We start from the raw sequence: 27,473 nt of genomic DNA, 5'->3' as shown, positions 1-27,473 counted from the left end.
AGGATTCCACCCTAAAGTGGTACTAAAGTAGCCTGGGTGGCCAGATCAGATAAGGCCAGGAGGAGAGAGGTGAAGCTGTGCTTTGGCTGAACACTCTGTTCCTGAGGCAGCCCAGCCCCATGAAAAGCCTGAGTTAAGGGTGAATGAGCTGGATGTGGGGCCAGGCTCCTCCCCTTGGTCCCTTTTCTCCCTAAAACGGCAACCCCAGGCTGAGCCACTGGCTGAGTGGCACCATGCAGCTTCAGGCCTCTCTCCCGTTTCTCCTGATTCTCACTCTCTGCCTAGAGCTTCGATCAGAACTAGCACGAGGTTGGTATGAAATGTGGGATCGCAAAGAGTAGACTGGGAATCACGCTGGGGGGCGGGGTGGTGGGGGAGGTGATGCAGCACAAACAGAGCCCATTTCTTACCTTACCGGATTGAGAGTCAATTCAGTTCAATTCACTTCATCAGATATATGTTGGGCACATAGTATGTGCCAGGCACTGTCCTAGGTGCTGGGGTTAAAGCAAAGAGCCTAAGACCCTGCCTTTGTGAAATTAAGATGCTAATGGGAGAGAGACATACCTAATACCTAATACCTAATACACATGATAGATGATCAAAGTGCTATAGAAAACGAAATAAGTAAAGCAGGAAAATGGGGCCTTCAATGTCTGGGGTGGGGCTGGTGGCAGGCAAGGAGAGGTTGAGAAAAGGAGATCAGAGCCAGAATTTGAGAGTGAGGGACTTAGCCAAGTTAGATGCACTTGTCAGAAAAGGCTCCTTCCTGGACCACTTTCTCTGTGGAAGCTTGGAATCTGCAAATGGAAGTGGGGAGATGAAGTGCAGTTATAGCTAAGACAATATGCTGGAAATGGGGATGGTAGGCAGCAGTTTCCAAGATTTTTAAGCAGCCAGTAGGATTCCCTGTATAAAAATGCATATTAGAATACACAAAAGGGTAAGAAAGACAGTAAAAAATTATCGAAATCTTACCTTCTGGAGATTATCACTGTCAATGTGCCAGTGAACATCCTTGCATGTGCAAGCATAGTTCTCTGCATGTATGTACATGGAGCTATTAATGATAGATTCTTAGATATAAATGGAGCCCTAAACCTCCCAATAACCTTATAGATGAGTGGTTCTCGAGTTTGTCCCCTAGTCCGACAGCAATAGCAGCAGCAGTATCAACTGGAAACATGCTAGTTCCCAGTCCCACCTGATCAGAAACTATGGAGGTGGGTCTCTCTAACAAGCCTTCTAGATGATTCTGATGCATACTCGAGTTTGAATATGTCTGCCATAAGTAAGAAGAATGTAGTGGTTTACAGTATGAGCATTCCTGGAGTCAGACACACCTGGGTTCTGGTCCGGGCTCCTCTACTTACAAACTCTGTGCCTCAGGAACATCATTTATAGCCTCTCTGAGCATCAGTTTCTTCTTCTATAAAAAAAGATTAACCATCTTTTCTGCTTTATTAATCAAATAGTCTGATGTATGTCAAGCTCTCAGTACAACTTAGCTCTTAACAGATTCTTGTAAAGCACTTAGAACAGCTTCTGTCACTCTCAAAACACACACACATGGTGTCATTATCTACTTTACATAAAAAAGAAACAAGTCAAGTGATTTTCCTTTGGTTTAATGAAATGGAAGAGCAGAGAAGCAAGACTGAGAAAATTAAGAGCAGATGGGACTCCGGCCCCTACAGAGTCACCTGTAAGGGTCTAAGGGCTGATGCTGCAGTGACTAGGATGTCTTAAGAACATGCCCCTCCACCTCCCACCTTGATTGGATAAGCTATTCTGCCTCTTCCCCATTCTCCTGCACCCTTAGCGTCAGCCTTGCAGGTAGGAGGATAAGACAGAGTCTGAACCTTTCCAAGCCCTAGGCTGCTGCCTGAAGTTCCACCATAGGTGTGATCATTCATCTGTCCATTCACTCATTTTACAACAACCAAGATGGATGGAGAACCTGCAAGCCTCTGCAGTCGAACCATGCTGGGTTTGATTCTTGGTCCTACTGCTTCCTAGCCTGACATTAGGACAGGTGCTTCATTTATCTGTCCTTAGTTTCTTCACATAATGTTGGAAGTTCTACTAGCTACCACGAGGAGTAAAACTGCCCACATAGTGACAGAAACATAAAAGGAGGGTACAAAGAAACTTTTAATCCTGCCCCAGAGGGGCTGAGTGGGGTGGTGGTGGTGGTTTTCTATTAACAAATATTTGCTAAGAACTGAGAACTAGACCTGTGTTAGGCACTAAGGCTGCAGAAATGAGTACAATGAGGTCCCTCTTCTCAAGAGTCTCATTGGTTAAGAAATAGAATGATTAAGAGCAGCTACTATTTATTGATTTATTTTCTACTTATCAATGCTTCTCACTGGTAACGTCTAACCCTGCAATAAACCAAAAATGTGGATATTACACCTGCATTTTTGCAATGAAGGAAATTGAATGTCAAGGAGATAAGTCATTTGTCCAAGATCACATAGCTAGAAGATAATTGAGACAAGTTTGAAACCTCTCAGATTCAATCTTGCTCTCAGATTCAAAGTCTGTCCTCCTTCTCTCATAAGATATGGATTCTAGAATTGATTATGAGACAGGAGGTAGGAACCTGAGGATCTTTATTATCAAATCCTATAAAAGCAGATCTGGAAGGGAACTCAGAGATGATGTGGTTCAACTCCTTGATTTTACAAATGAAGAAATGGAGACATGAAGAAGTTAGGTTTGTACAACATCACACAGTAGCAAGTGGCTGCTTTAGGATCTCAATCCACTTGAGTTAGATTCTCAAGCCTGTGATTCTCACCACATCAGGCTACTCTTGGAAGTGAAAATGTCAACTTCTGTGTAGACAGATCAGACCATGGCTGGGTAGAAAGAGGTACAGAGCACAGCCATGTGGATGGCCTCACAATTGTGCCCAGGGCTGTCACAGCCCCTGGCATATGAGGCAAACAAGGAGAAGGTGATGGGTTTGGTCTCCTTCAACCACTTTCTCTCTTCAGACACTATCAAGGATCTCCTCCCAAACGTATGCGCTTTTCCTATGGAAAAGGGCCCTTGTCGAACCTACATGACACGATGGTTTTTCAACTTTGAAACTGGTGAATGTGAGTTATTTGCTTACGGAGGCTGTGGAGGCAACAGCAACAACTTTTCGAGGAAAGAAAAATGTGAGAAATTCTGCAAGTTCACCTGATTTTCTAACAAGAACACAGCCCTCCATGGATTCGGGATTGCTCTGAGGGCCACAGAAGGCATTTGTGTGTGTGTGTGTGAACAAGAGATTCATTCCTCTACCCCTACATTTATTCTCCCTGATGTGCCCCTAAAAATGCTTCATCTCTGTGCCTGAAATTCTATAAATGTTGCAATCATGTTTAAAATCTCAAGACCTCCTTTTTAAAACATACACATACTTACAAATACATAGAGCAACCATTCACACCTTAGTATGAATTACTGTTTAACCCACTGGGAGATAAAGGTTTTGAAGGACAGAGGGGGTGGATTTGGAAATTTGGGTACGATATTGGAAGGGCCTACATTGAACAAGGAGGGGATTTCTGGTCTTGTGAAATAAGAAACAAGGAAACAACAGAAACCAGGGAAGAAAGGGGAGCTGGAGACAAACTGAAGATGTTAAGGATACTTTTAATTAAAAAAAAAAAAAACAAAAAAAAACTAGTGGACCGGGCGCGGTGGCTCACACCTGTAATCCCAGAACTTTGAGAGGCTGAGTGAGGCGGGTGGATCACGAGGTCAAGAGATCGAGACCATCCTGGCCAACATGGTGAAACCCCGTCTCTACTAAAAACACAAGAATTAGCTGGGTATGGTGGTGCACGCTACTACACTACATAGTCCCAGCTACTCAGGAGCCTGAGGCAGGAGAATTGCTTGAACCCAGGAGGCAGAGGTTGCAGTAAGCCGAGATCGCACCATTGCATTCCAGCCTGGTGACAGAGTGAGACTTGGTCTCAAAAAAAAAAAAAAAAAGTGAATTTTTATGAAAGCTGTTGTTTACTAAGGCTAAACCACATCTTCCTGCCAAGGGCTACATGGGGAAAGGAGTGAAGAGATCCTGGTCCTAGAGTCTTTTGGTTTGCCTTAAGCAACACCAATTACAACAACTTGGAGGGAGAGGAGAAAAACACAGGAATCATTTCTTTCATTTATTTCAAGAGGGCCCATAGATGCAGAGGGACTTCTTTAAGATCACAGGGTGGGAACGAAACAGAGGCATCCTTGGTCCCACCAAAAGGCCTTTTCCATTGCGTTGTAATCTCCCCAATCCATAATTTTTCCAGACTTCCTCTGGAATGGAATTCTGGGCAGAATTCATGTGGGCACTCTCCCTTATTTACCACTCTGATTCAGGGTCCTCCCCCAAAGTCCAAGTCAGCTGCTTCCTATTGCCCGAGGAACAATAACTCCAAGCCATTATGCCAGGCTCCATACTAAGCTCTTCATAAATAATACACATAAACCTCAGGGTAACCCTAAAAATCAGATTACTACTCAAAGCGTGCTCCAGGAACAGGCAGCTTCCAGGTCACCTGAGAACTTGTTAGAAATGCAGAATCTCATGACCAGCCTTGTAACAAGATTCCTGGGTGATTTGTGGGCACCCCTCAAGTTTAGGAAGCAGTGGTAGATGAGGAACCAAGGATAAAACAGAGCAGTAATGTTTCCAGGGCCACACAGCTAGAAAGTGGAAGAGCTGGTCATTGAGCTCGTGTCAGTACATTTGCAAAGTCCCTGGTTATAACGGCTATGCTTCACTCTGTCATGGATCTCAGAATTTCCCCCATGGGGCTGATTTCCAGTTAAAGGTTTTATCAGAAAAATTTTAAAACGCCAAGTTACGCTGGCAAGGCAACAAACACATCTCCCTTTTGTGGAGAACACTGGGAAGCAGGATTCCTGGATCATCTCTGGGAAGAGTCTAAGACAAAATCCTAAATGTCTCCCATGGCCGCTGCCTTCTTTTTCCAGGTTGGAGGGCAGCAGTCACACCAACCTACTGAGGACTTCCACAAAAGAGAGATTGCCTCATTCCTAGCCCCTGGCTCCATTCCACCCACCCTCACTCTCTCTTCCCTTCTCAACATTTCACAAGAGGGGACATTCTCCATGGCTAACACCAATCAGATATTCTGTCTTACCAAAATGTTCTAGAAATTCCTGAATTGCTCAACACCTAAATCGCTGGCTTTAAGCTCTGTCTCCTACTCATGAAACACCAGAACTATCTGGCCTTCAGATTCAGAAAATGTGATCATTGTCTCTATAATTCAATTGCATTTGCATCAACCACCCAATCTTGTCATAGAACCCGAAATTCAGGCTCGCGTACCCAACGTACAGCTGATGCCAACACTGACACACAGGTGCTTGGAAACAGAGAAAGGTTTACTTAATTTGGTCAAAGCAAGAAGACAGGAGGGCAAGATCTCTCTGATTTACCTTAAGAAAAAGAAGCAGAGAGTTATGTGGCTACAGAGAGGGGGAGTTTCAGGAAACCAAGGGAAAAGTCTGTGTTTCTTCACTCTCAGATAACACCTGAAACAGCCAGACTTCTAGGAGTCAGCAGCTTGTCACAACATCCTTAAAGATATTTATTTCTTCTTGGATACTTTTTTTGTGACCCTGAAGTTAACTTTCCTTGCTTGACAGAGAAACAGTACATCAGCAGTTTATCATTATGTTGTAGGAACAAGGAATATTGGGCAAAAAGCAAGTTCAAGCAAACAAGGGCCTGATCAGAATTTTCATTATTTCAGTCACTAAAAATGCTTGGATGCTGAGATCTCAAGGGGCCCTGTTACAAATCCCCACTGCCTTTTTCCCTTCCTCATTCATGTAGGAAAAGGGGTGTCATTCTTTTCTAGCTACTTCCTGCTGAAAAAGGGGCAAAGGTGTGGAAACTGAAGAGCAGAACCTATCCACTTGAAGTTGAAAGTATTTCCAGGGGCCAGGCCCATATCCTGCATACTGCAATTTCATTATCTGGGTACTGTTACCTATTATAGTCTTGGAGCAGCATCTTAATCTATATTTGATGATGACATTAGTGAAAACATAAGTTACAATAACGATGAGAGAAATAAGCCAAATGTAACGATACCAGAAAATATAGATCGGATCCCTTGTGAGATCCAAGAAAACAATCCAGAATACCAATCACCTAATCCTAGTTAATCTTCTTTTATCCGTTGCCACCGTGAAGTTCGCTCTTTTATTTTATCTACATGCATTTCAACTTCAGCCGAGGTGTTAATATAAGAGAAACAGGAGGAGTTGGCCTTGTTCAGCCAGCAGGTAATCTAATGCTATCCCATTATCTAAACAACTTTAACTACAGAATCCAAAGACTTGCTGTGCTGTGATAGCAGCATGTTTCTTTAGCTCTAATCCTTAAAGTAATGGACACGTTTCTAAGCACGTGGTGATGAGCAGCCACTTCCCACCATGGGAGAAAAGTATGTCTGAAGAAGTACCCTGTGTCATCAGGAATCCTGGCAAATCCACTTCAGAGACCACCCCATCCCCGACAGACAGACTCTCCTTCCAAAATTCCTTGGGAGACTGTGGGCAACAGTTTTGGGGAACTTGTCCAGTGTTTGGTAACACTTTCATTGTGTACCGAGAAAGATGTCACTGAGTATCCTAATAAATGTTGTCCATTATCTCCCCTCCTAATGCACCTACAGGCCCAGTGTTGGTTTTCCTGACTGCAGATAGAAACATATCCCTCAGGAGCAGGCCGGGTATGGTGGCTCACATCTGTAATCCCAGCACTTTGGGAGGCCAAGGTGAGTGGGTCACTTGATGTCAGGAGTTCAAGACCAGCCTGGCCAACACAGCAAAACCATGTCTCTACTAAAAATACAAAAATTAGCTGGCTATGGTGGTGAATGCCTGTAATCCCAGCTACTCAGGAGGCTGAGTCATGAGAATCGCTTGAACCCAGGAGGCGGAGGTTGCAGTGAACTGAGACAGTGCCACTGCTCTCCAGCCTGGATAACAGAGGGAAACTCTGTCAAGAAAGGAAGAAAGGAAGAAAGGAAGAAGGGAAGGAGGGAAGGAGGGAAGGGAAGGGAAGGGAAAGGAAGGGAAGGGAAAGAGAAAAGAAACATATCCCTCAGGAGCATAGGGCACAGTGTCAGTAGTGGAGGCGGTCATTAAAGCCACATTCCCTAGCCCTGGATCTGTTAGACAGCTGCCACACTCAGGTAAGGCTGGGCCTATCCATTGTCCTTCCTGTGCTATGAAACTGGGGTCAAATGGGGTGCTATCCAGATCACTATCCAGTGAGAATTGTCACAAAGGTTGTGGTGACTCACCCAGGAAATGCAAATCCAAAAGTACACCAAAGTCAGGTACATGTCTTCACTCCAAGCGATCATTGCACCAAAAGTGGTCACCACAGGCAGGAAAGGAACCAGTGAGGGGTGTCCCCCAGGCAAGTTGCCTAGGCAGCTTTGGGAACTCCCTGTGCACGCAGATCCTGGCTGGGACTGCCCAGCCATGGGCACAAGGTTCTTCCATGGTCACCAGAATTGTCATAGAACCCCAGATTCAGGCTTGTGTACTCAATGGGCAGCTGATGCTGACATTGATGCACGGGTATTTGGAGATGGAGAAATGTTTATTCAATGTAACCAAAGCAAGAAGGCAGAAGGGTAAGAGCCCTCAACTCCACCTTAACAACAACAAAGTGTGCTTTTAATGTGGCTGGGGAGTAGGGGAGGGGAAGTTTCAGGGAACAAAGGGGGAAAAGCCTGTGTTTCTTCCGTCTCAGGTAACATCTGGAATAACTAGACCTCTGGGAGTCAGCAGCTAGTCACATCGTCCTTAAAGGCCTTCATTTCTTCTTGCAAACCTTTTCGTGACCCTGAAGTTATCTCCCCGTTTAACGAAGAAACAGCACATCAGCAACTCTTTGTTTGCAACAAATAATTTTGTTGTGGAAACAAGGAATATTGGGCAAAAAGCAAGTGCAAAACATTTTCATTATTTTAGTCACTAAAAATGCTGGGGTGCCGAAATCTCAAGGGGCCTGGTTACAGTCTCATGACTAAAATTGCATCATTCCATCAATACTCAACAGCTCCAGACAAGACACACCGTCAGCACAGGCGGAGATAAAAGTTAGTCCACACGCTCACACAACACTTATCCTCTGTTCACCTACCCTTTAGTGGTCCATCTATCATCCATTTTTTAAAACGGAAATGGCCTCCCAACTGCTCTCAGGGCTTCAGTCCTTGCTCTCTACAGTTTATTCTTGAAAGAACAGCCAGAAAGATTCTTTATGTCCTGATACTCCGCTATTAACAATCCTTCATTGACTTTTCAACTAACTTAGAGCAAAAGCCAAAATTCATATAAGTACAGTAGTTCCCCCATATTTTTAGTTTCACTGTCTGTGGTTTCAGTTACCCTTGGCCCAAAAATATTAAATGGAAAATTCCAGAAATAAACAATTCATAAGTTTTAAATTGCACATTGTTATTGGGGTGAAATCTTGTGCCATCCTGCTCACGATGTGAATCATCCCTTTGTCTAGTGTATCCACCCTGCACACGCTACCAGCCCATTAGTCATTTAGAAACCAACTCAGTTATCAGATTGGCTGTCACAGTATTGTAGTGTTTGTGTTCAAGTAACCCTTATTTTACTTAATGCCCACAAAATGCAAGATAAGTGATGCTAGAGTATTGTTAAAATTGTTCTGTTTTATTATTGTTGTTAATCTCTTACTATGCCTAATTTATAAATTAAACTTTATTATAACTATATATGTATAGGAGAACAACATAGTGTATATAGGGTCCAATACTATTTGTGGTTTCAGGCATCCATTGAGGGTCTCAGAACATGTGCCCCATGGATAAGGGTGGACTACTGAACTTGTCTCAGGTTCCTACCCAAAGGTTTCTGGCAGGTGCTGTAGACAGCACCCATATTTCCCTTCAGGAATGAAGAGCCTGTTACCCCAGCGGGGAGTTTGGTAGCTGATGGTTCTCAGCTGACTTCCTCTCCTCTATGGAAACCAAAGAGTCCAGATACTACCTCTCTCTTCTGATTGGCTGCTTGAGTGCGAGTGTGTGACATGAACTTAGCCAGTCAGTTGTTCCTGCCCTGGACTTTGGATCTGGAGGGAGCGATGCAAAGACCCAACAACTGTTGAGAAAATTTTTCTAATTGTGATGGAGGTGGTGAAAATCTGGAGGTCAAAGAGTGTTGAGTACCTGGCAGTGAAGTGCAATTTGTAGCAAGAATGAAACTCTACTACAAACTCAGATATGCTCAAAATGTCTTTTAAAAAATTGTAATTGGCGACCGGGCACCGTGGCTCACCCCTGTAATCCCAGCACTTTGGGAGGCCGAGGTGGGCGGATCACCTGAGGTCGGGAGTTCAAGACCAGCCTGACCAACATGGAGAAACCGCATCTCTACTAAAAATACAAAATTAGCCGGGCATGGTGGCACTTGCCTGTAATCCCAGCTACCTGGGAGGCTGAAGCAGGAGAATCGCTTGAACCTGGGAGGCAGAGGTTGAGGTGAGTCGAGATTGTGCCATTGCACTCCAGCCTGGGCAACAAGAGCAAAACTCTGCCTCAAAAAAAAAAAAAAAAAAAAATTGTAATTGGCCTGAATTTTCATTTTGATCTTCCATTTAACCAGGTAATGGAAATTAATTTCTGTCATTTCATTAGTTTGACAGCCACATACCCCTAAGGGTTGCTTCTACATTCCAGTGCATTGGCTTAATTCCAAGGCATCCAATGGGAAGTGTGCTTGATTCTTGGTCACTATCACATACACACACTGTTTTATCCCTGCTGGATATTTTTCTGGCAGGTAACTGTTGCATCCTCCTCATTTGATGAGAGCTCACTCAGTGACTTATATGCCCCATAGAACTCAAGAAATAACTCACTGCTGCTCCTTAGAGCTCAAGAAATACCTCACTGCTCTGTACCACCTGGGACTATAGGAAACTCAAAGGGACCCTCTAAAAACCCTATACATAGACCTCCCATGTTCCAATTTCTGATCTACCCTGCAAGGGTTCTCAGTTCTAACTAGTGGTTCCTCAATTCATACTTCCTAGTTGTAGAAGTATACCCTGGCTGTGGTCATTTCTCTTGATTCCCAAATATACCTGGTACCCTATTGGCCTAGGAACCCCCTTTTCAGGATCCCAAACCACCATTCATTTCCTCTGGTTCCCTTCTAACTCTCTTCCTTAAACCTCCAATGGGGAGAATTTTATACATGGGCGGGGAGCAGAAAGGAAGCAGGTGTTGTTAAAACCTGATTCTGGTTTTTCATATATTCTTTCATTTCATGATCTGCATTCACTCAGATGTAATTAAAACACTTTCTTCCCAAAATTAAGGTTCTAGCTCCGATGGTCTAATGATCTCTAAGATCCCTGATACCCTTAATTGCTCATTTATCTCCAAATAAGCCCTTTGCCTTAGATCTGAACCTTCTCTTTTGAACTCTACAAGCCAAGAATTTAAATATTCTGTGAGCTGTGTAATGCTGTCCTGTCTCCTCCCCAGGCATGAAGTAGAATGCCCAGGTGCCAGGAGTGAGGGAAAGACCAAAGAGAAGTAGATCTACCGGAATAAATCTCCAATTAGCATCTCAAAGTAATATTCCTCTCCATATGCCTTTAATTACTTTATATATGTATATAATGCTATATATTTTTGTATAAATTTATATATGCTCTTTATAAATTTTTATATTAGTGAAAATAGTACTCATATACAATAGAGTATATACTCTCTCCATATAGTGTATGTATATATATATATATACACATATATATATATAGAGAGAGAGAGAGAGAAGGAAGGAGAGAGAGTGTGTACTATTTTCACTATTTTCTACCAGGGGTTTTTTTTTTCTACCAAGACTTTTACTTAGCATTATATTATAAACTTTTTCCCAGGTGGGTGAATATTCTCTGGTATCATTTTTAATGGCTACATAATATTCTGACCTACCAAGCATTGTAATTTACTTAGTTTACTTGGTTTCCAATGGTTCATTATTATAAAATAGCACAAGGTTAAACACAAGCACAGACACCCTTTGAAAATAACATCCTGTGATTCTGTGAAGAAACAAATTCCCAAAGAGAAGGCAGTTCTGTTGCAGTGGGAGCAGACTGGATACACCATTCTGTACCACCAGGGCAGGAATTCATGGGAACTCTCACAGGAGGTGAGGGAAGAGGCAGGAGACAAGGACTACAGAGCTAGTCCTGTGGATCAGGGTCTTCTACAAGGATGAAGTCTAATTGTTGGCTGGCTGGGGCTCAACTAGGGAAGGATGCACTTTCAAGCCCACTTATATGGTTGCTGGCAGGATTCAGTTGCTTGCAGGTCACTTCCAGTTCGCTGATCAGTGGGTCCTTCCAGAGAGCAGCTCATAACCTATAGATTGCTTTATCAGAGTGAGCAAGCAAGAAGCTCCAGAGAGACTGAATAGAAGGTAGAAGTCACAGTCTTTTGTTTTTAGACAGAGTCTCACTCACTCTGTCACCCAGGCTAGAGTGCAGTGGTGCAATCTCTGTTCACTGCAACCTCCACCTTCCAGGTTCAAGCGATTCTCCTGCCTCAGCCTCCCGAGTAGCTGGGATTACAGGCATGTGCCACCACGCCTGGCTAATTTTTGTATTTTTAGTAGAGACGGGGTTTCACCATGTTAACCAGGCTGGTCTCGAACTCCTGACCTCAGGTGAACCGCCCGCCTCGGTGTCCCAAAGTGCTGGGATTACAGGTGTAAGCCACCAAGCCCAGCCAGTCTTTTTTTATTGATACATAATTGTTATACATATTTATGGGGGGCATGTGATATTTTGATACATGCACACAATGTATAATAATAAAATCAGAATAATTGGTATATCCATCACCCAAGGCAGTTATCATTTCTTTGTGTTGGGAACATTCCAAAGTTTCTCTTCTAGCTATTTTGAAATATACAATAAGTTATTGTAGTCATAGTCTTTTGTAACCTAATCTCAGAAGTGACATCCCAACACTTTCCATGACATCACTACTCATTACAATCAGGTCACTAGGTTCAGTCCACAGTCAAGGAGGAGAACACACAAAGGCATAAAAACCAGGAAGTGGAGGTCATTGGAGTCGTCTTAGAAGTCTGACCGCCACCAGGAGCAACTTGCCCAGAGTCAAATGCAGTGAGAGCTTAAAGTCTCAGTTCTTAGCTGGGAGTGGTGGCTCACACCTGTAATCTCAGCACTTTGGGAGGCAAAGGTGGGCGGATCACTTGAGGCCAAGAGTTCAAGACCAGCCTGGCCAACATGGTGAAACCTAGTAAAAATACAAAAAAGTTAGCCAGGCGTGGTGGTGCACACCTGTAATGCCAGCTACTTGGGTGGCTGAGGCATGAGAGTCACTTGAACCCAGAAGCGGAGGTTGCAGTGAGCCAAATTCGTGACACTGCACTCCAGCTTGAGAGACAAAGTGAGACTCTGTCTCAAAAAAAAAAAAAAAAAAAGTCTCAGTTCTAGAATTGGGAAGATTTGTTTAGAGAAACAGGGTGGTGGGCAGCTTTACCATCATCTGGTTATGATGGACTGTAAGCTTGGACAGAGGTAGTGGCATTGAGAATTCAAAGCAAAAAATAAGAACTAATAAAAATACCCTGCTTTGCTTCCAAAAAAGGTTTGCAGTTTCACATCTCTTCTCTTCAAATCAATAAAAAGGCCACACTGTGGGGAGAAAATCTCAATTCTTAGGTCTCTTCCCTCTCCTCTCCTTCTTCTCTGAGATTTATTCACAGGTGAAAGCTCAAGGCTCATCGTGCCTGGTCCCTATCAGTACAAATACCCAGTAGTTCTATATCACCATGTCTGGATTCTGAGAGCTGTTGTGTTATAAAAGTTGCTGGCATGCAAAGACAAACAGATAAACGTAACTCTCACAAAGTGTACCAGAGGCTAGTGTGTGCCAGATATGCTACATGAGCACTGGGAAGAACCCTCCTGACATAATATTGAGGTCCCATTAAATTTTTTAATTCACACTTGCTAGAGAAAAATCTTCCAAATGCCCCTTGGGGCAGTGGCAAGCTCCTCAAGTCCTTTAAAAATGTTTCTGGGAAGAATGAAAGAATATATGGGATAGAGAACAGTTTAAGAATATATATTAATGATGACTTATAGCCTGTTTTTACCAGTTGACAATATTAGGTAAAGATTTTCTTGTATCATTAAATATTCCATAACATAATTGCTAATACGTGTAGAGCTTTACTTGCATAAAGAGATCATCATTTATTTAAACAAGCTTCAATGGTTACATGTTAATGTTAAATGTTAAAGGTTGTTGAAGTTTTCTCGATATAATAAGTAATCACTATGGGTATTTCTGGTTGTTTACTCATGATAGATTCTAAGTGGAATTTTTGGGTCAATTGTGGACATGCATTTGAAAAGCTTTTGATACATATACCTTCCTTTAATATTTTAATAACTACTGTTTATGAAACACTTAGGATATGTCAGGAACCAACCTAAGTGCTTTGCATACATCATCTCATTTAATATTTGCAACAGCCCTGAGAAGAAGATTCTATTAATATCTGTATCTTACAAATGAAAAAGTTGAAGATCAGAAAGATAAATTACTTGCCTAGAATAACAGATTAGGAAGGAATGAAGATGGTGTTTGAATCAAAGTCTAATTCTAGAGCCAATGCTTTTAATCAGTTTGCTATCATTAAAGTTCAGCTCTACCATGACCTGTTTACCTCCCCATCCCATAAAATCTCCTGGACCTCTCCATGTAGACTACACAGAGATATTCCAGGCCTGCCTGCTTCTACTCTTCATGTTTACAGCTTGTGGGTTCTTGAAAGCAGTGACTTTGCCTTACACATTTCTTCTCTACAGTGAGCCAAGAAAAATGGCATGTACAGAATAAGTACTCAACAAGTACTTGTAGATTAGTTTTGTAGACATGATACCATGGAGGAAAAGAGGGACCTGGGATTTCTTTTTTAGAGTTAAAGTGTTAAGCTATGAGTCAGAGCCATGATTCTCATAATCTCTGAATTGTGGAAGGAAGGAAGGAGAGAAAGAAGCTTAACACCTTCTCGGGAGTAAGACACTCCACTAACTAATGGAGTAAACCCTGGCTTAAGACATTTAACCCAAACCTCAGAGAGATCAGAGCCCCAAACCTCCCCTACCTGCATCGTGTCCGTAGGCTCAGAAGAGTAGATGGAACACAACATCAAAATGTCACATTGTAGGCAAGGATACGAAGCCAAAAAGGGCTCAATAAAGGTAGACAAGGGGTCAAGGATAGAATTAGAAAATCATCATTTAACAGATGGGCATGATGGTTCACACATGTAATCCCAGCACTTTGGGATGCCGAGGCGGGAGGAACTCTTGAGGCCGGGAGTTCAAGACAAGCCTGAGCAATATAACGAGACCGTTTCTACAAAAAACATAAATAAAAGAAAAAAAATAAAAGGAAAACATCATCTAGCAACCATTAAATAATCATTGATTTAGGCAAGAATCATCAATGTATGCTAAAACTAGTGGGTAAAATTTTGAGAAGTCATAAGATTTTTGCATAGACCCAAAGTATCTTCCCACAAATACTTATTCATTGCAAATGGGAAAATAGGCAGCCACCATCTTACTCAAGTAATCAAAGTTAACACCATTAGTAACAAAACAAATCAACAGCATGTGCCTCGTGGTATGATCCACCACAAAGAACACAGTATCTTTTCTATAGTATTCCTGCCAGAAACGCATAACATGAATTTAATTGTGAAGAAATATCAGATAAGCTCAATTGAGAGACAGTCTGTAAAAGAGATGGCCTTTAATCGTCCAAAATGTTAACGTCATGAAAGACAAAAAAAGATTGAGAAACTTGTCCAGATGAAAGAAGATTAATCTGCTCCTGAACTAAGTAATTTTAAAAAAGAAAAACAAAGAAGATTAAAGAGGTGTGACAGCTAAATGCAACGCAGGATCCAAGATTTTCTTTTGTTGTAAAGGACATTATTGAGACAATTTGTAGAATCCGAATAAGGTCTAGAGGTGGGCTTTGTAGGCATGCACCCAAGTCACACAGGGCCCTGGACACAGAAGGACCCTACACCTAGGATGTAATTCCCTGTGGTCATTGTCTTAAAATTCTCAGTTATTTAAATTTGTGTTTGTAAGTGAAGGTCAATTAGACGATGGTGCATGCTCCGGGAGCTAGGCGTCCAGACTCAAGAGCAGTCCCACCTCTTGCTGCCTCCCCGGGATGGGTTCTCAGCAGCTCGCCCTCCACCCACTGGCACCATGGCTCTGCTCAGCCTGCCCCTTTCCACCTTTGCCCCCTGACTGCTGCTATGCAGATGGCAGTCGAATCACATTGGCAAGGGGAGGCCCGTGTTCTACCATTGTCAACCACTCCCAGTGGGGGCTTGGGAAAGGGTGCAGGAAGGGTCGGAGTTAGGTGTGCACATCCTGTGGCATTTCAGGGAATGCCAATTACTGTCCCAGTCCCGGGCTGGCAGCAGCACAGTACATTCAACCGGTGACTTGGCAGGAGCCAGCCTCTCACCTATCCTGATCCTGTACTGAGCATGTCTCAGCACAGAGGTTGCAATCGCTTGGGGACTGCCCATCCATGGGTTGGTGCAATGGACCTGTGGACAGGGAAGATCGATTTCCCACTCCCAGCTGGGTCACAGAGCTTCAGTCTGGCAGCTGGCATGAGGAGGAATCCAGCAGCAAGCGGAATCCTCCAGGACACACCACCAAGTAGCGGTCAGGGACCCTGGGTAGTTCTGAGGGTCTGCACTGCTCCATAACTATCCCCGTGCCTGAGGGAGAGTGACAGAAACAATAAATAAAAAGCTCCATGACAGGTCTAGAGAGAGAGACTCTGCAAGAAAGAAAAAAGCCTTTTATTTGAGTACCTTTAGTGATATGTTTTCCCCCGTTTTTTTGAATAAGGAGCTCCACATTTTTACTTTGCACTGGGCACCCCTACAATTATGTAGCCAGTTTTGCCTGTAGATTAGATAATAGTACTGTATTAATGCTCATTTCCTGAATGTGACTATTGTACTGAGGCTATTTTAAAGAATACCTTTATTTTAGAAAATTCATAAAAGTATTTAAGATGTCTGCAACTTATTCCCATATGCTATGAACAAACATAATATGTGGGATATGTTTGTGTATGTGTGTGTGTGTCAGAGAAAGACAGACAAAGAGAGGATTGAGAAAAATGTGGTAAAATGTTAGCGTTTCGGGAAAGTGGGTGAAGGGTATACAGGAAATCTTGGTACTATTTTTGAAACTTTTCTTTCTTTTTGTTTTTATGAGACAGGGTCTCGCTCTGTTTGTCAGGCTGGAGTGCAGTGGCATGATCACAGTTCACTGCAGCCTGAAACTTCTGGGCTCAAGAGATCCTCCTGCCTCATCCTCCTGAAGAGCTGGGATCACAAGTGTGCACCACCATGCTGGGCAAATTTTTTTATGTTTTTGTAGTGATGGGGGTCTCTCCGTGTTGCCCAAGCTGGTTTCAAACTCCTGAGCTCAAGTGATCCTCTTGCTCCAGCCTTCAAAAGTGCTGGGATTATAGGTGTGAGCCACTGTGCCCAGCCACACAATTTTAAGTCTGAAATTATGTCAAAATTAAACACTGAAAGAAAAGAATAAAACGTAAAGAAAATGGTGAAGGAGAAGTCACCACAGCAGTATACAGTGGTACCTATGAAACCACAGAGAAAAGTATAAGAAATGACAGTGACTCTGCTAATCTGCCACAGCTGAATGGGAATCCCCCAGGATGGATGGAGAACTGTCCTTCTGATAAGCATGTGCTCACCTAAGTCATATATTAAGAAGTCGAGAGATTTCTATTATTTCAAACCACAGTCTCTGGCCCTACAACATAGATCATGAATGAGCCAATCTAGGGTTTTCTGTGCTCCAACCACTCAACCAACCCAGGCACCTACCATGAGGCGGCAGAGCTCACTGCGTTTTTTGTTTTGTTTTGTTTTTTTGAGACAAGGTCTTGCTCTGTCGCCGAGGCTGGAGTGCAGTAGCACGATCATGGCTCACTGCAGCCTTGACCTCCTGGGCTCAAGTGGTCCTCCCACCTCAGCCTCCCGAGTAGCTGGGACTACAAGCATGCACCACCATGCCTGGCTGTTTTTTGTATTTTTTGTAGAAACCAGCTCAGGCTGGTCTTAAACTCCTTGGATCAAGCAATCCTCCCGCTTCCGTCTCCCAAAGTGCTGGGATTATAGGCATAAACTACCATGCCCGACCAACACTGGAGTCTTGTTTGAAGTAGGTCCTGTGGTGCCACCTAGCTTCACAGAGCTCTGCTTGCTGAGGAAACCACAAACCTTCCCATTTGTATTTACTTTGAGATTGATGGAAGAGGGCAGTTGCCTTCATTGTCTATCCCCCAGGTGGTGCAAAAGCCCTAAACCTAACCCATAATAAACCACAGGCTACGGATTGTTCATCCAGGGAGAAATCCTCTGAGGGGTGTTCAAGATGTGAAGGCCATAAACACTAGGGCAGAGCAGTTCCAGGGGTCCCATCTCTTGCAAATTCACCAAGTTTTTATGTAATGAGCTCATCCCAATGTGTCTGGCGTGGCTGGACCCTGGACATTTAGGGGTTAAAGTCTCAGCTGGGGAGGGGGATATACAGAAACTTCCGCGTCTAAGACCTGTATACTCTGCAGGCAGGATTTACTAATGCTATGCTGTTCTGTGGAAAAAGTCAGCGTGCTGTGGGGCGGTGTGGCTCACGCCTGTAATCCCAGCACTTTGAGAGGCCGAGGCAGGTGGATCATTTGAGGTCAGGAGTTCAAGACTAGCCTGGCCAACAGGGTGAAACCCCATCTCTACTAAAATACAAAAATTTGCCAGGCTTGGTGGCAGGTGCCTGTAATCTCAGCTACTCGGGAGGCTGAGGCAGAAGAATCACCTGAACCCAAACTGGGAGGTTGTAGTGAGCCGAGATCGCACCATTGCACTCCAGCCTGGGTAACAGAGCCAAACTCTGTCTTAAAAAAAAAAAAAAAAAAAGGCGCCGGGGGGTGGGGTGGTGCATGCTATAGCTCCTCCAAGCACCACCTTTACTAGCTAAGCTAAGAAGACCCCTATCTCCTGGCCAACAGGCTGCAGCAATGACTAGAGGGCTCGTTTTGTTTGTTTGTTTGTGTTTGTTTTGTCTGCCATCACTCCATTTGTACTTTTTCCACACCCTCTCTCTCTTTGCCATGACCTTAAGGTGAATTATGAACTGGGTAAACACAGTGATGAGGTGGGAAAGGAGGAGGATATTTTTTTGTTTGCCATTTGCTTATTTTTCAAGTTGGGGTTTCCAAAGGCTGCATCAATGGACAGGACAAGTGGAACCATGCAGCAGTCACAGAACCAGCAGGAGCAAAAGTGAAGAGGGGAAAGCTGGAGCCATTACAACTGGTATGGGGCTATGGGACTTGGTGCTGCAGAAGCACTGGGGCTGGTAGAGTGGGGCTGATGGATGATGGTAGCATTAGGATGAAGGGTGAGGGCCAGGCTGGGAGCAAGAATTTCCAAGAGTGGCAGTAGGCAGGAAAGGGTGGCATTACTAGATCCTAACTCTACCACAATTTCTGTCTTAATAGCATGGATTGCATTTAATAGCGTAACCGAGCAGCTTGGCTTCAAACCGCATTTTAAAACTTTGTTTTCTTGCCTCCTTTCTCCCCAGTCTCAAGATATAACTTTGAGACAAACTGCATATGTGTTTCCTTTCATCTTGAAACACAGCCTTGAAATATGCTGTAAACCTCCACTCCCTTTCTTTTCCCATTCTGTGGTCCCATGCCTTATGCACATTTATTTACCTAGATGCTTGTTAAGCACACATCATACTTACTTATCTGGTCAATATGTTTCCTTAGAAGCTTCAGGGGCCGGATCCTTATACGGACCAGACACTTCCAGCCACAATGGTGCTGGCCCCTTCACCAGATGGAACAATAATTCAAGACAAGCCATTGGAGTGGGTCACCCCACCTGACAACTCCTAGCCCCCTGCCTCTTCTGCATTCCGAACCCTCTCTTTAAAAAACCCTGTGTTTCCTCTACAAATTACAGAGTGGAAATCTTTGGAAAGACTTACATCCATTTCTCCTCTCTCTAGCATGGATAATAAAATCTTGCTCTCTTTTTATCACACCTCATTCTCATTATACTGGCTTCTTTTTACAAGTGGCAAGCAGCCAAACCCTTTTGCCAGTTACAATAGTGGGCAGCCTCTCCCCTTCCCTGCCCAAGAAGCAGTGTATCTTGGGCTCCAAGATCCCTGCACTGGGCTGTGATTGAATCCAATAATTAGCTCCTCTGATTCTTCTGGACACCATGTTCTGATGGGATGGCCCCTGTAAGGACTTAAGCTCATTTGCAAATAATGGGTGTTAGGACACCTCAAAATCCAGAAGAGATCTTGTCTCACTCTTGACCTCTCCTCACTTAAACCAAGCCCTAGGTTGGACACTACATAAATGGAATTGGACCGGCTTTGAGACTTAGAGAAATGAATGTTTGAATCATATAGCAGTTGCATTTACTGCAATATGATCCGATGATGCATTTTCAGAAAAGCATTACATAAGACATAAGATTGGGGGGATTTTCAATGAGTGTTGCTTCTCTAACCTTCCAGTTTCCTCACAAGGAATATTTTGGGTTGGTGCAATCCTACTAGATAGAGGAAATCCCACATGGCGGTTACCAAGTTTCTTACATTTGCAACATATCACCCTGATATGTTGTAAAAATGTCAAGCAATCTCCACCATCTAGATCTAATATCCAGGTTATAAACACAGTTTCTTACTGCACAATTAGTACCATCTTCCTACAGAAGCTATATGAAACTGAGACAGCACACTTGCACAGTCCCATTGTGACAACGTAATAATGGCCAGTACCCAGTAGGACAACATATAGAATTAGCTATTTCCTGGGCTTCAAAGCCAAAGAGGAACTGAGCCCAGGAGATGGGCCAAGACCTCCCTTAATGTCCCGCAGGCATTTCACAAAAGCTACAAGAGAAGCTCTTGTAATCACTTAGAGAGGATGACACCCCCGTAGATGTCAGTCAGCCTGTCTCCCTGGCCACCCTAGTGCTCGCTCAGGGGGCTCATGAACAAAGCACCATGTGACAGTGGTAGGGACTAAGCTTGGGGCCAATAACACGGACTTCCCACTTAGCAAGGCTGATCTGCCTATTGACACTTACGGTATACCAGTAGTGTACTCCAGCAGTGAGCCTGCTAGCGTGGTGGCCAATCTAAGCCCTGATATGGTGCCATTAACCAGAGAAAATGAACCAGCTATCTGGTGACAGGTACATGAGACCCCTTCAAAAGCATGGAGGCAGGGGTGATTCGCCCTCACTGGAATAGATATTCTGAATTTGAATTTTATTTCCTTGCCTTCCATGCCTGTGCCAGTACTGGTACCCATGGATTTGTGGAATTTCTTAATCACAGTGACTGTATCCCATATGATATTGCTTCTAGCAAAGAACTCCCCATTCATTCATTCAATTAACATATATTTATTGAGTGCCTACTATATGCCAAACACAAAATGGACAAAACAATAATCTTTTCCTTCCCCCTTCTTGATCGCAAACACTCTGAGGGCTTACTTACATTCAGAGTGGGTCAAAGATAATAAATATTATATTCAGGGTGGGGCCCAGAAAATAAATAATAAGCATAATATATAATTTAATTATACAGACTAGTAGTACAAGGTGCTATGGGGAAAAAGTGAGTAGAATAAGGGGAACTGGGGATGCAGAGATTGCAGTTTTAATGAGGATGGTCATAGTGGGCCTTTTTGAGAAGGTTACACTTGAGCAAAGACTTGAATGAGGTGAGTGAAGGTTAACCATATAGACATCTAGGGAGAGTGCTACAGTAAAATAAAGGAAGAAAGGGCCTGTTATTCATGGGATTCACCAGTTTTATCATGTTGTCCATCACCCAGAAGGAGCTGGACTTGTGGAATGGTGGGATGTCCTGATGGTGTGACATCATCAACTTGGAAATAAAACTTTGAGTGGGTAAGGTTCTATCTCGCAGGATACTGTACATGCTCTTGATCAGCAACCAACATATGGTGCTTTTTCTCCCACAGCCAGAATAAATGGATCAGAGCAACCAAAGCATATCTTGTTATTGAACATAATAACTGCGGTAAATTGAGTTGCTGGCTCCAATTCATCACCCTCCCTATATCCATAATCAAGGAGTCTGCAGTTTCTTCCACTAGAGGCAGAGCATATTTCTCTGCCCCTTAACTTTGGGGTTGGTATGTGACTTGTTTTGGCTAATGATGCTAACAGACATGATGAAAGCACAGATTTGGAATCTGTGCTTATCCTTCTACCAACCCTATGAGAACATGTTTTTGCTTTGTTTTGTTTTGTTTTGAGACCGAGTTTCACTTTTTTTTTTTTTTTTTTTTTTTGAGACAGAGTCTTGTTCTGTCACCCAGGCTAGAGTGCAGTGGCATGATCTCGGCTCACTGCAACCTCCACCTCCCGGGTTCAAGCGATTTTCCTGCCTCAGCCTCCTGAGTAACTGGGCACCACCACACCTGGCTAATTTTTTTTGTATTTTTAGTAGAGATGGGGTTTCACCGTGTTGGCCAGGCTGGTCTTGAACTCCTGACCTCGTGATCTGCCCACCTGGACTCCCAAAGTGCTGGGATTACAGGTGTGAGCCCCCATGCCCAGCCCGAAGAATTCTTTTCAGCCAGCTTTTTCCTGCCCTGTTGCAGTGACCTACTGCCCTCCCTGGTTCTGCATCTCCCATGTGGTATTCACAACACAGCAGCCAGAAGGATCCTTTTCCAACTGAAGTCATATGTCATTCTTCTGCTCAAACTCCTCCAGTGGCTCCCAAATTTGCTCCAAATAAAAGGCAAAGTCCTTGCAATGACCCACAAGGCCCTCATTCTCTGTGCTCATGCTACCTCTCTGAGTTCAACTCGCCTCAGGCTCCTGACCACTCATTCACCCCAGCCATGCCAGCCTCCTGGATGATCCCCAACACCCTGAGCACACTCTGACCTCAGGTCCTTTGTTCTGGAACTCTCTTCTCTCTAAATCGCTCTTCTCATGGGTTGTCGCACAGCTCATGTCCTCCTTCATTGAGTTCACTACTTGAATAATGCTTTAAGACCTTCCCTGACTACTCTGCAAAGTAATCACCCCCATCTCTACTCCACCCCCGGACTCACTATTCCTCTTACCTAACTGTGTATTTCTCCATAACTTTTCCTCCACCTAACGTGTTATATATGTGTTAGTTCACTTATTTATTGGCTATCCTTTCCACCACACACACACACACACACACACTTCTCCTTCATATCAAATCCCTATCACCTAGAATAGAACACATAGTAAGTGCTTGATAAATATTGAATGAGTGAATGCCTCTGCTGGTGCTGTTTCTGGGGCAAGACCATCCCTTCCCTGACTGGTCTGTCTTTAGAACTTTATTTTCTAAGCTCCAGCTCACTCATGTAACTTCTTACTTATCGCTCCAACCCCAAACCTGCATTTTCCTGCAGAGACGTCTGTTTCCATGTAGGTATTACCATACATGGCTCCCTGGGCTGGGGATGGGCTTTAGAGGCACCTGCAAAGCAGTTTGCCATTGGAAATGGGAGAAAATAAGTGAGGGAAGAAGCCCTGCCCTGACATCTGGATGGGCAGCTGGACTGAGTGGTTCTGTGAGGGGCCTTGAGGTTGGCTGTCCCATCTCAATCCACCTGTTTACCAGGATTCCTGGGCCCTGGGAGCTGTCCTCCTGGCCAAAACTAAGCTTTGCTGTGGTCTGCCTATAACAAGTGTGGCCCATCAAGGCCTGGAAGATGGGTAAGAGACCAGTCTGGGACCCTCTCCTTTTTCCTTCCCCCTTTCCAATCACAAACCCTCAGAGTCCCCAACCTACAGCATTCACTTGGCTGCAAAAGTTAATCAAAGAATGATCATAGGGCTTCTGCCTTGCCTTGCCCTCCTTGCACTGCTGCAGGTCTGTGTCAAGCCATGGACACAGCTCTCTGTTCCGCAGGATGGAGTGTGTTAAAATTGTTAAGAGTAAGGCCTACTTTAAGAGATACAGATGATGTTTAGAAGACAAGAGGGTTAAACTGATTACTATGCTCAGAGACACTTGGTAATCCTGGATGAAAATAAATAGAACACACCCAAATTTAGTTTGTGTAACTAACAGAGAGATCATTTGTCATACGGTTTTTGCCCATACAGAAGGGGATATGATTGTCTGCACAGCATACGTTCATGAACATCCAAAGAGCAGCGTGAAGGTTGGCTGGCCAGATTATGCTGCAGCACGTTGTATTGGCTTGTGCTGACCCAAAGCCTCCTCAGTAGGCTTGGCATGGACAAGACCTACGAAGATCAAGTGGAGGTGAACAGAGATGGGTATCACATGGGAAGCATTGATGGTTACTTAGTGCCTTCACCTGCTACTTGTGAGAACTACTAATGGAAATAAAGTTAGGGGGGCCCTGAAGGGAACTGCGGATTGAGGTTGTCTATCCCTCACAGTTACCAAACAATTCCCTGGTTCTGATTCAGAAAGCAGGGAATTCAATGCAGAAGCACATCCTGGGTCAGAAGATCGCAGATTATATGCATTACCCAATGCAAGAAGATGAAGATGTTTATAAAAAACCATTCTCTCAATATATAAATAATAACATAACTCCAGTCATGATGGAGAGATGTATAAGAAAGCTCATGATGCTGAACGAGAGAATCCAGTTCACGAGAAGAAGCCTGGGGAAGAAGTTAAGAAAAGGTGGAACCATCTCAAGACGTCCCTTGTCCAGAAGAAAGACTGAGTAGCTCAGAAGGCAAGTTTTCTAAAAGCTCAGGAGCAGTCTGCTGAGAGCTAAGCCAAAAAACTATTTTCTTGTCTTTTCTTTTTCCTTTTTCTTTTTTTGTTTTTTTTTCCAGAGATAGAGTCTCACTCTGTCACCCAGGTCAGAGTGCAGTGGCACAATCATAGCTCACTGTAGCCTCCAAATCCTGGGCTCAAGCAATCCTCCCCGCTTGGCCTTCCAAGTACCTGGGAATATAGGCACGTTCCACCATGCCTGGCAAATTGTCATTTTCTATAAGATTATTCAGATAAAAACAATAAATTTATTGACTAAGCAGCTTAAAAAAGAAAATTAAAGGAAAGGTCTCTGCCAGAGGTTCTGCCTGGTCTAACCCACCCCTGTTTTCTTGCCTGCCATATCCCACCCCTCAGTCCTCCTTCCCTGGTAGGTTCTTCCTGTCCATTACTGAGATCCCTGGCAACCTCCACCTCATCTTCTGCAGGAAGCCTCTGGGCTAGGGACCCCTTGAAAAAGCTTTACCCCCTCTTAAGCTTCTGGTGGAGGGCCTGAGGTCCCATCTCCTTCGGACCCCTGCTCAGGGTCCCCTGTGCAGTCTTCTTACTCAGTAAAACCTCAACCGCCAGGTCTGACTTTTCACCATTAGCATTTTATTTCTTGAGTTAAATCAGGGGTAGCAAATCTGCCTGTCAACCCCAATCAATGGGCAGCTGTAGCAGCTGCCTGGAGCCCTGTGCTGAGGGCTCTGTGGCTACACATGGGCTAATGGAAAGGCGCAGCAATCATGTGATGTGAGTGCTGGTGGAAGAAATGATGGCATGTGGACAACACCTTTGCCATCCCTGGGTTAGACATCACCCTGCCTGGGCCACTCTTTCAGAATGCAAACCTGCAGAAGGACAGGAGAAAGTGGAGCTAGTGGTAGTCACACACCGAGTTCCCAGCAACTCTTCCCAACCCATCACTGGATGCCTCTGTTTCTGCCTAAAAGGTTGGGGAGCCCCAAGCATGGACAAAGATAGAAATCAGAAAGTGAGGAGCTAGAAGAAAATCTACACTGCCATCTCTGGCCAAGGGGCTATCATATGCACAAAGCATCCCCACTCCCACCGGGAGGCTCTTTCATTTTGTGCCCCTGGGGGTGAATGGAGATGCCCTGGGGCCTTGTCTGGTCCCTGGTCTCTAGTCCCACAAGAAGATGAGGAAGATAAGGCCTGGTAGACACCAAGCCAGGCTGGCCAGGCATGCCAGACAATGTCACTGAAACTTTCCAGACCTCTCATGTTCCACGGTGGGTAGAGAAGAAGGGAAGGACATGAAGGCTGTTCCTGGGGGGCCAGAGTCACTGGCATTACTCCCTTATTCTCCTTCCCCCTCACCCCAAAGGGTAAGTATGCACCCCAAGATTAAAGTAAGAAATCATTGTGTCAGAGGCCTTCCAACCAGAGTGACTCCATCTTGAATAGGGGCTGCATAAAATAAGGCTGAGACCTGCTCAGCTACATTCCCAGAAGGTTAGGCATTCTTAGTCACAGGATGAGATAGGAGGTTGGCACAAGATACGGATCACAGACCCTGCTAATAAATCAGGATGTGGTAAAGAACCCAGGTGAAACCCACTGAAACCAAGATGGCAATAAAAGTGACCTCTGGTCATCCTCAATTCTCATTCTATGCTAATCATAATGTATTAGCATGCTAAAAGACATTCTTATCAGTGCCATGACAGTTTACAAACACCGTGGCAATATTCAGAAGTTATCCTATATAGACTAAAAAGCGGAGGGATCCTCAGTTCTGGGAAATCTGCCGCTCTCCATGAAAACTCATGAATAATCCACCCATGTTTTAGCATATAATCAAGAAATAACCATAAAAATCTTAAACCAGCAACTCTTGGGGCTGCTCTGCCCATGGTTTAGCCATTCTTTTTCCCTTTCTTAACAAACTTGCTTTCTCACTTTATGGACTTGCTTTGATTTCTTTCTTGTGTGAGATCTGAGAACCCTCTCCTGGGATCTGGATCCGAACTCCCTTCTGGTAACACCTTCCTGGCCACCATGAAAGGACTATACCGAAAAGACGCCTGACCCAAAGAAAAAGACTGCAGCACCAATTGGCCAACTCTGGATATGTGGTGGGGTACATTTTACCTGGGTAAAGGATGGAATTGGGTTAGAAGCCCAACTTAGGAGAGTTAGAGTCCCTCCTAAGACAAAGAGGCTTAAAGGTCCCTCTTAATAAAAAGCAAGGACGCTTGACCAAATTTGGGTTAAAAACTTAACTTAGAAAAATTAGAGTCCCTTCTAAGACATAGGGGGTGGCTGGGCGTGGTGGCCCATGCCTGTAATCCCAGCACTTTGGGAAGCCAAGGCGGGTGGATCACCTGAGGTCAGGAGTTCGAGACCAGCCTGGCTAACATGGTAACCCCGCCTCTACCAAAAATACAAAAATTAGCCGGGCGTGGTGGTATGTGCCTGTAATCCCATCTACTCGGGAGGCTGAGGCAGAATTGCTTGAACCTGGGAGGCAGAGGTTGCAGTGAGCCGAGATCACGCCACTGCACTCCAGCCTCGGCGACAGAGTGAGACTCCATCTCAAACAAACAAACAAACAAATCGGCTGGGCGCGGCGGCTCACTCCTGTAATCCCAGCACTTTGGGAGACCGAAGCGGCGGATCACAAGGTCAGGAGATCAAGACCATCCTGGCTAACACGGTGAAACCCCGTCTCTACTAAAAATACAAAAAATGAGCCGGGTGTGGTGGCGGGCGCCTGTAGTCCCAGCTACTCCGGAGGCTGAGGCAGGAGACTGGCGTGAACCTGGGAGGCGGAGCTTGCAGTGAGCCGAGATGGCGCCACTGCACTCCAGCCTGGGCGACAGAGGGAGACTCCGTCTCAAAAAAAAAATTCTTTACCTTATATACAGGTAATGCATGTATAGACACATACGCAAATAACACCTCTGACGCCCGCAGGTCCCTGCCACCTCTAATCGGCCCCATTGGACTGTGAATTCATTCCAGTGGGACCCAGCCATTCTCCCTCAGCCATGACTGGATCTGCAGGTCCCAACACAAGCCTCTCATACAGCCAGCGCTCAACAAACAACTCAAGTAACCCATCAGGCCCAGTTTTTGGAGAAGGCTGGGACTCACCTTGAGGGAAAGGATGTCCTCTGCGCGGATGACGAACTCGTCCTGCTCACGGAAGAGGCCCTCTCCGCCACCCTCGCCGGCCTCCTAGTCCATCTCCCCACACACGGCCGCCGTCTGCTGCTTCTTGGCCAGGTACAGGGGCCCAGGTGTCCGGCAGCTCGGGGTCCTCGGGTGATTGGGTGGGGGGGGCTCCTCGGGAGGTGCAGCCGGTGGGGCAGCGGCTGGTGGGGGTGGCGGTGGAGGCGAGGGCATAGCTGGTGGGGGTGGCAGAGGCGGTGGCGGTGGTGAGCTGGACGTGGGGGCCACCAGCGGAGGTGGCGAGGGC

The 27,473-nt window shown here is 44.7% G+C and overlaps 1 protein-coding gene across 1 annotated transcript; it reads left to right on the top strand.

Moving 5' to 3' along the window:
• The first annotated feature begins 233 nt into the window (after nt 1-233).
• On the top strand, nt 234-3,310 carry SPINT3 (serine peptidase inhibitor, Kunitz type 3). The gene is made up of 2 exons (XM_002830352.3): nt 234-309; nt 3,006-3,310. The coding sequence occupies exons 1-2, from the start codon at nt 234-236 to the stop codon at nt 3,197-3,199; spliced, it is 270 nt and encodes an 89-aa protein (XP_002830398.1). The 3' UTR covers nt 3,200-3,310.
• Nucleotides 3,311-27,473: the final 24,163 nt, after the last annotated feature.

The sequence above is a fragment of the Pongo abelii genome, chromosome 21 (assembly GCF_028885655.2).
Source record: "Pongo abelii isolate AG06213 chromosome 21, NHGRI_mPonAbe1-v2.0_pri, whole genome shotgun sequence".
NCBI lineage: Eukaryota > Metazoa > Chordata > Mammalia > Primates > Hominidae > Pongo > Pongo abelii.
This window is presented reverse-complemented; position numbering and strand designations above follow the sequence as displayed.

Excerpts from the sequence above, each read along its gene's own strand:
- SPINT3 (XM_002830352.3), top strand. The coding sequence starts at position 234 with ATGCAGCTTCAGGCCTCTCTCCCGTTTCTCCTGATTCTCACTCTCTGC. Across the intron at positions 310-3,005 it reads TCGATCAGAACTAGCACGAG|ACACTATCAAGGATCTCCTC; the intron begins GTTGGTATGAAA and ends TTCTCTCTTCAG.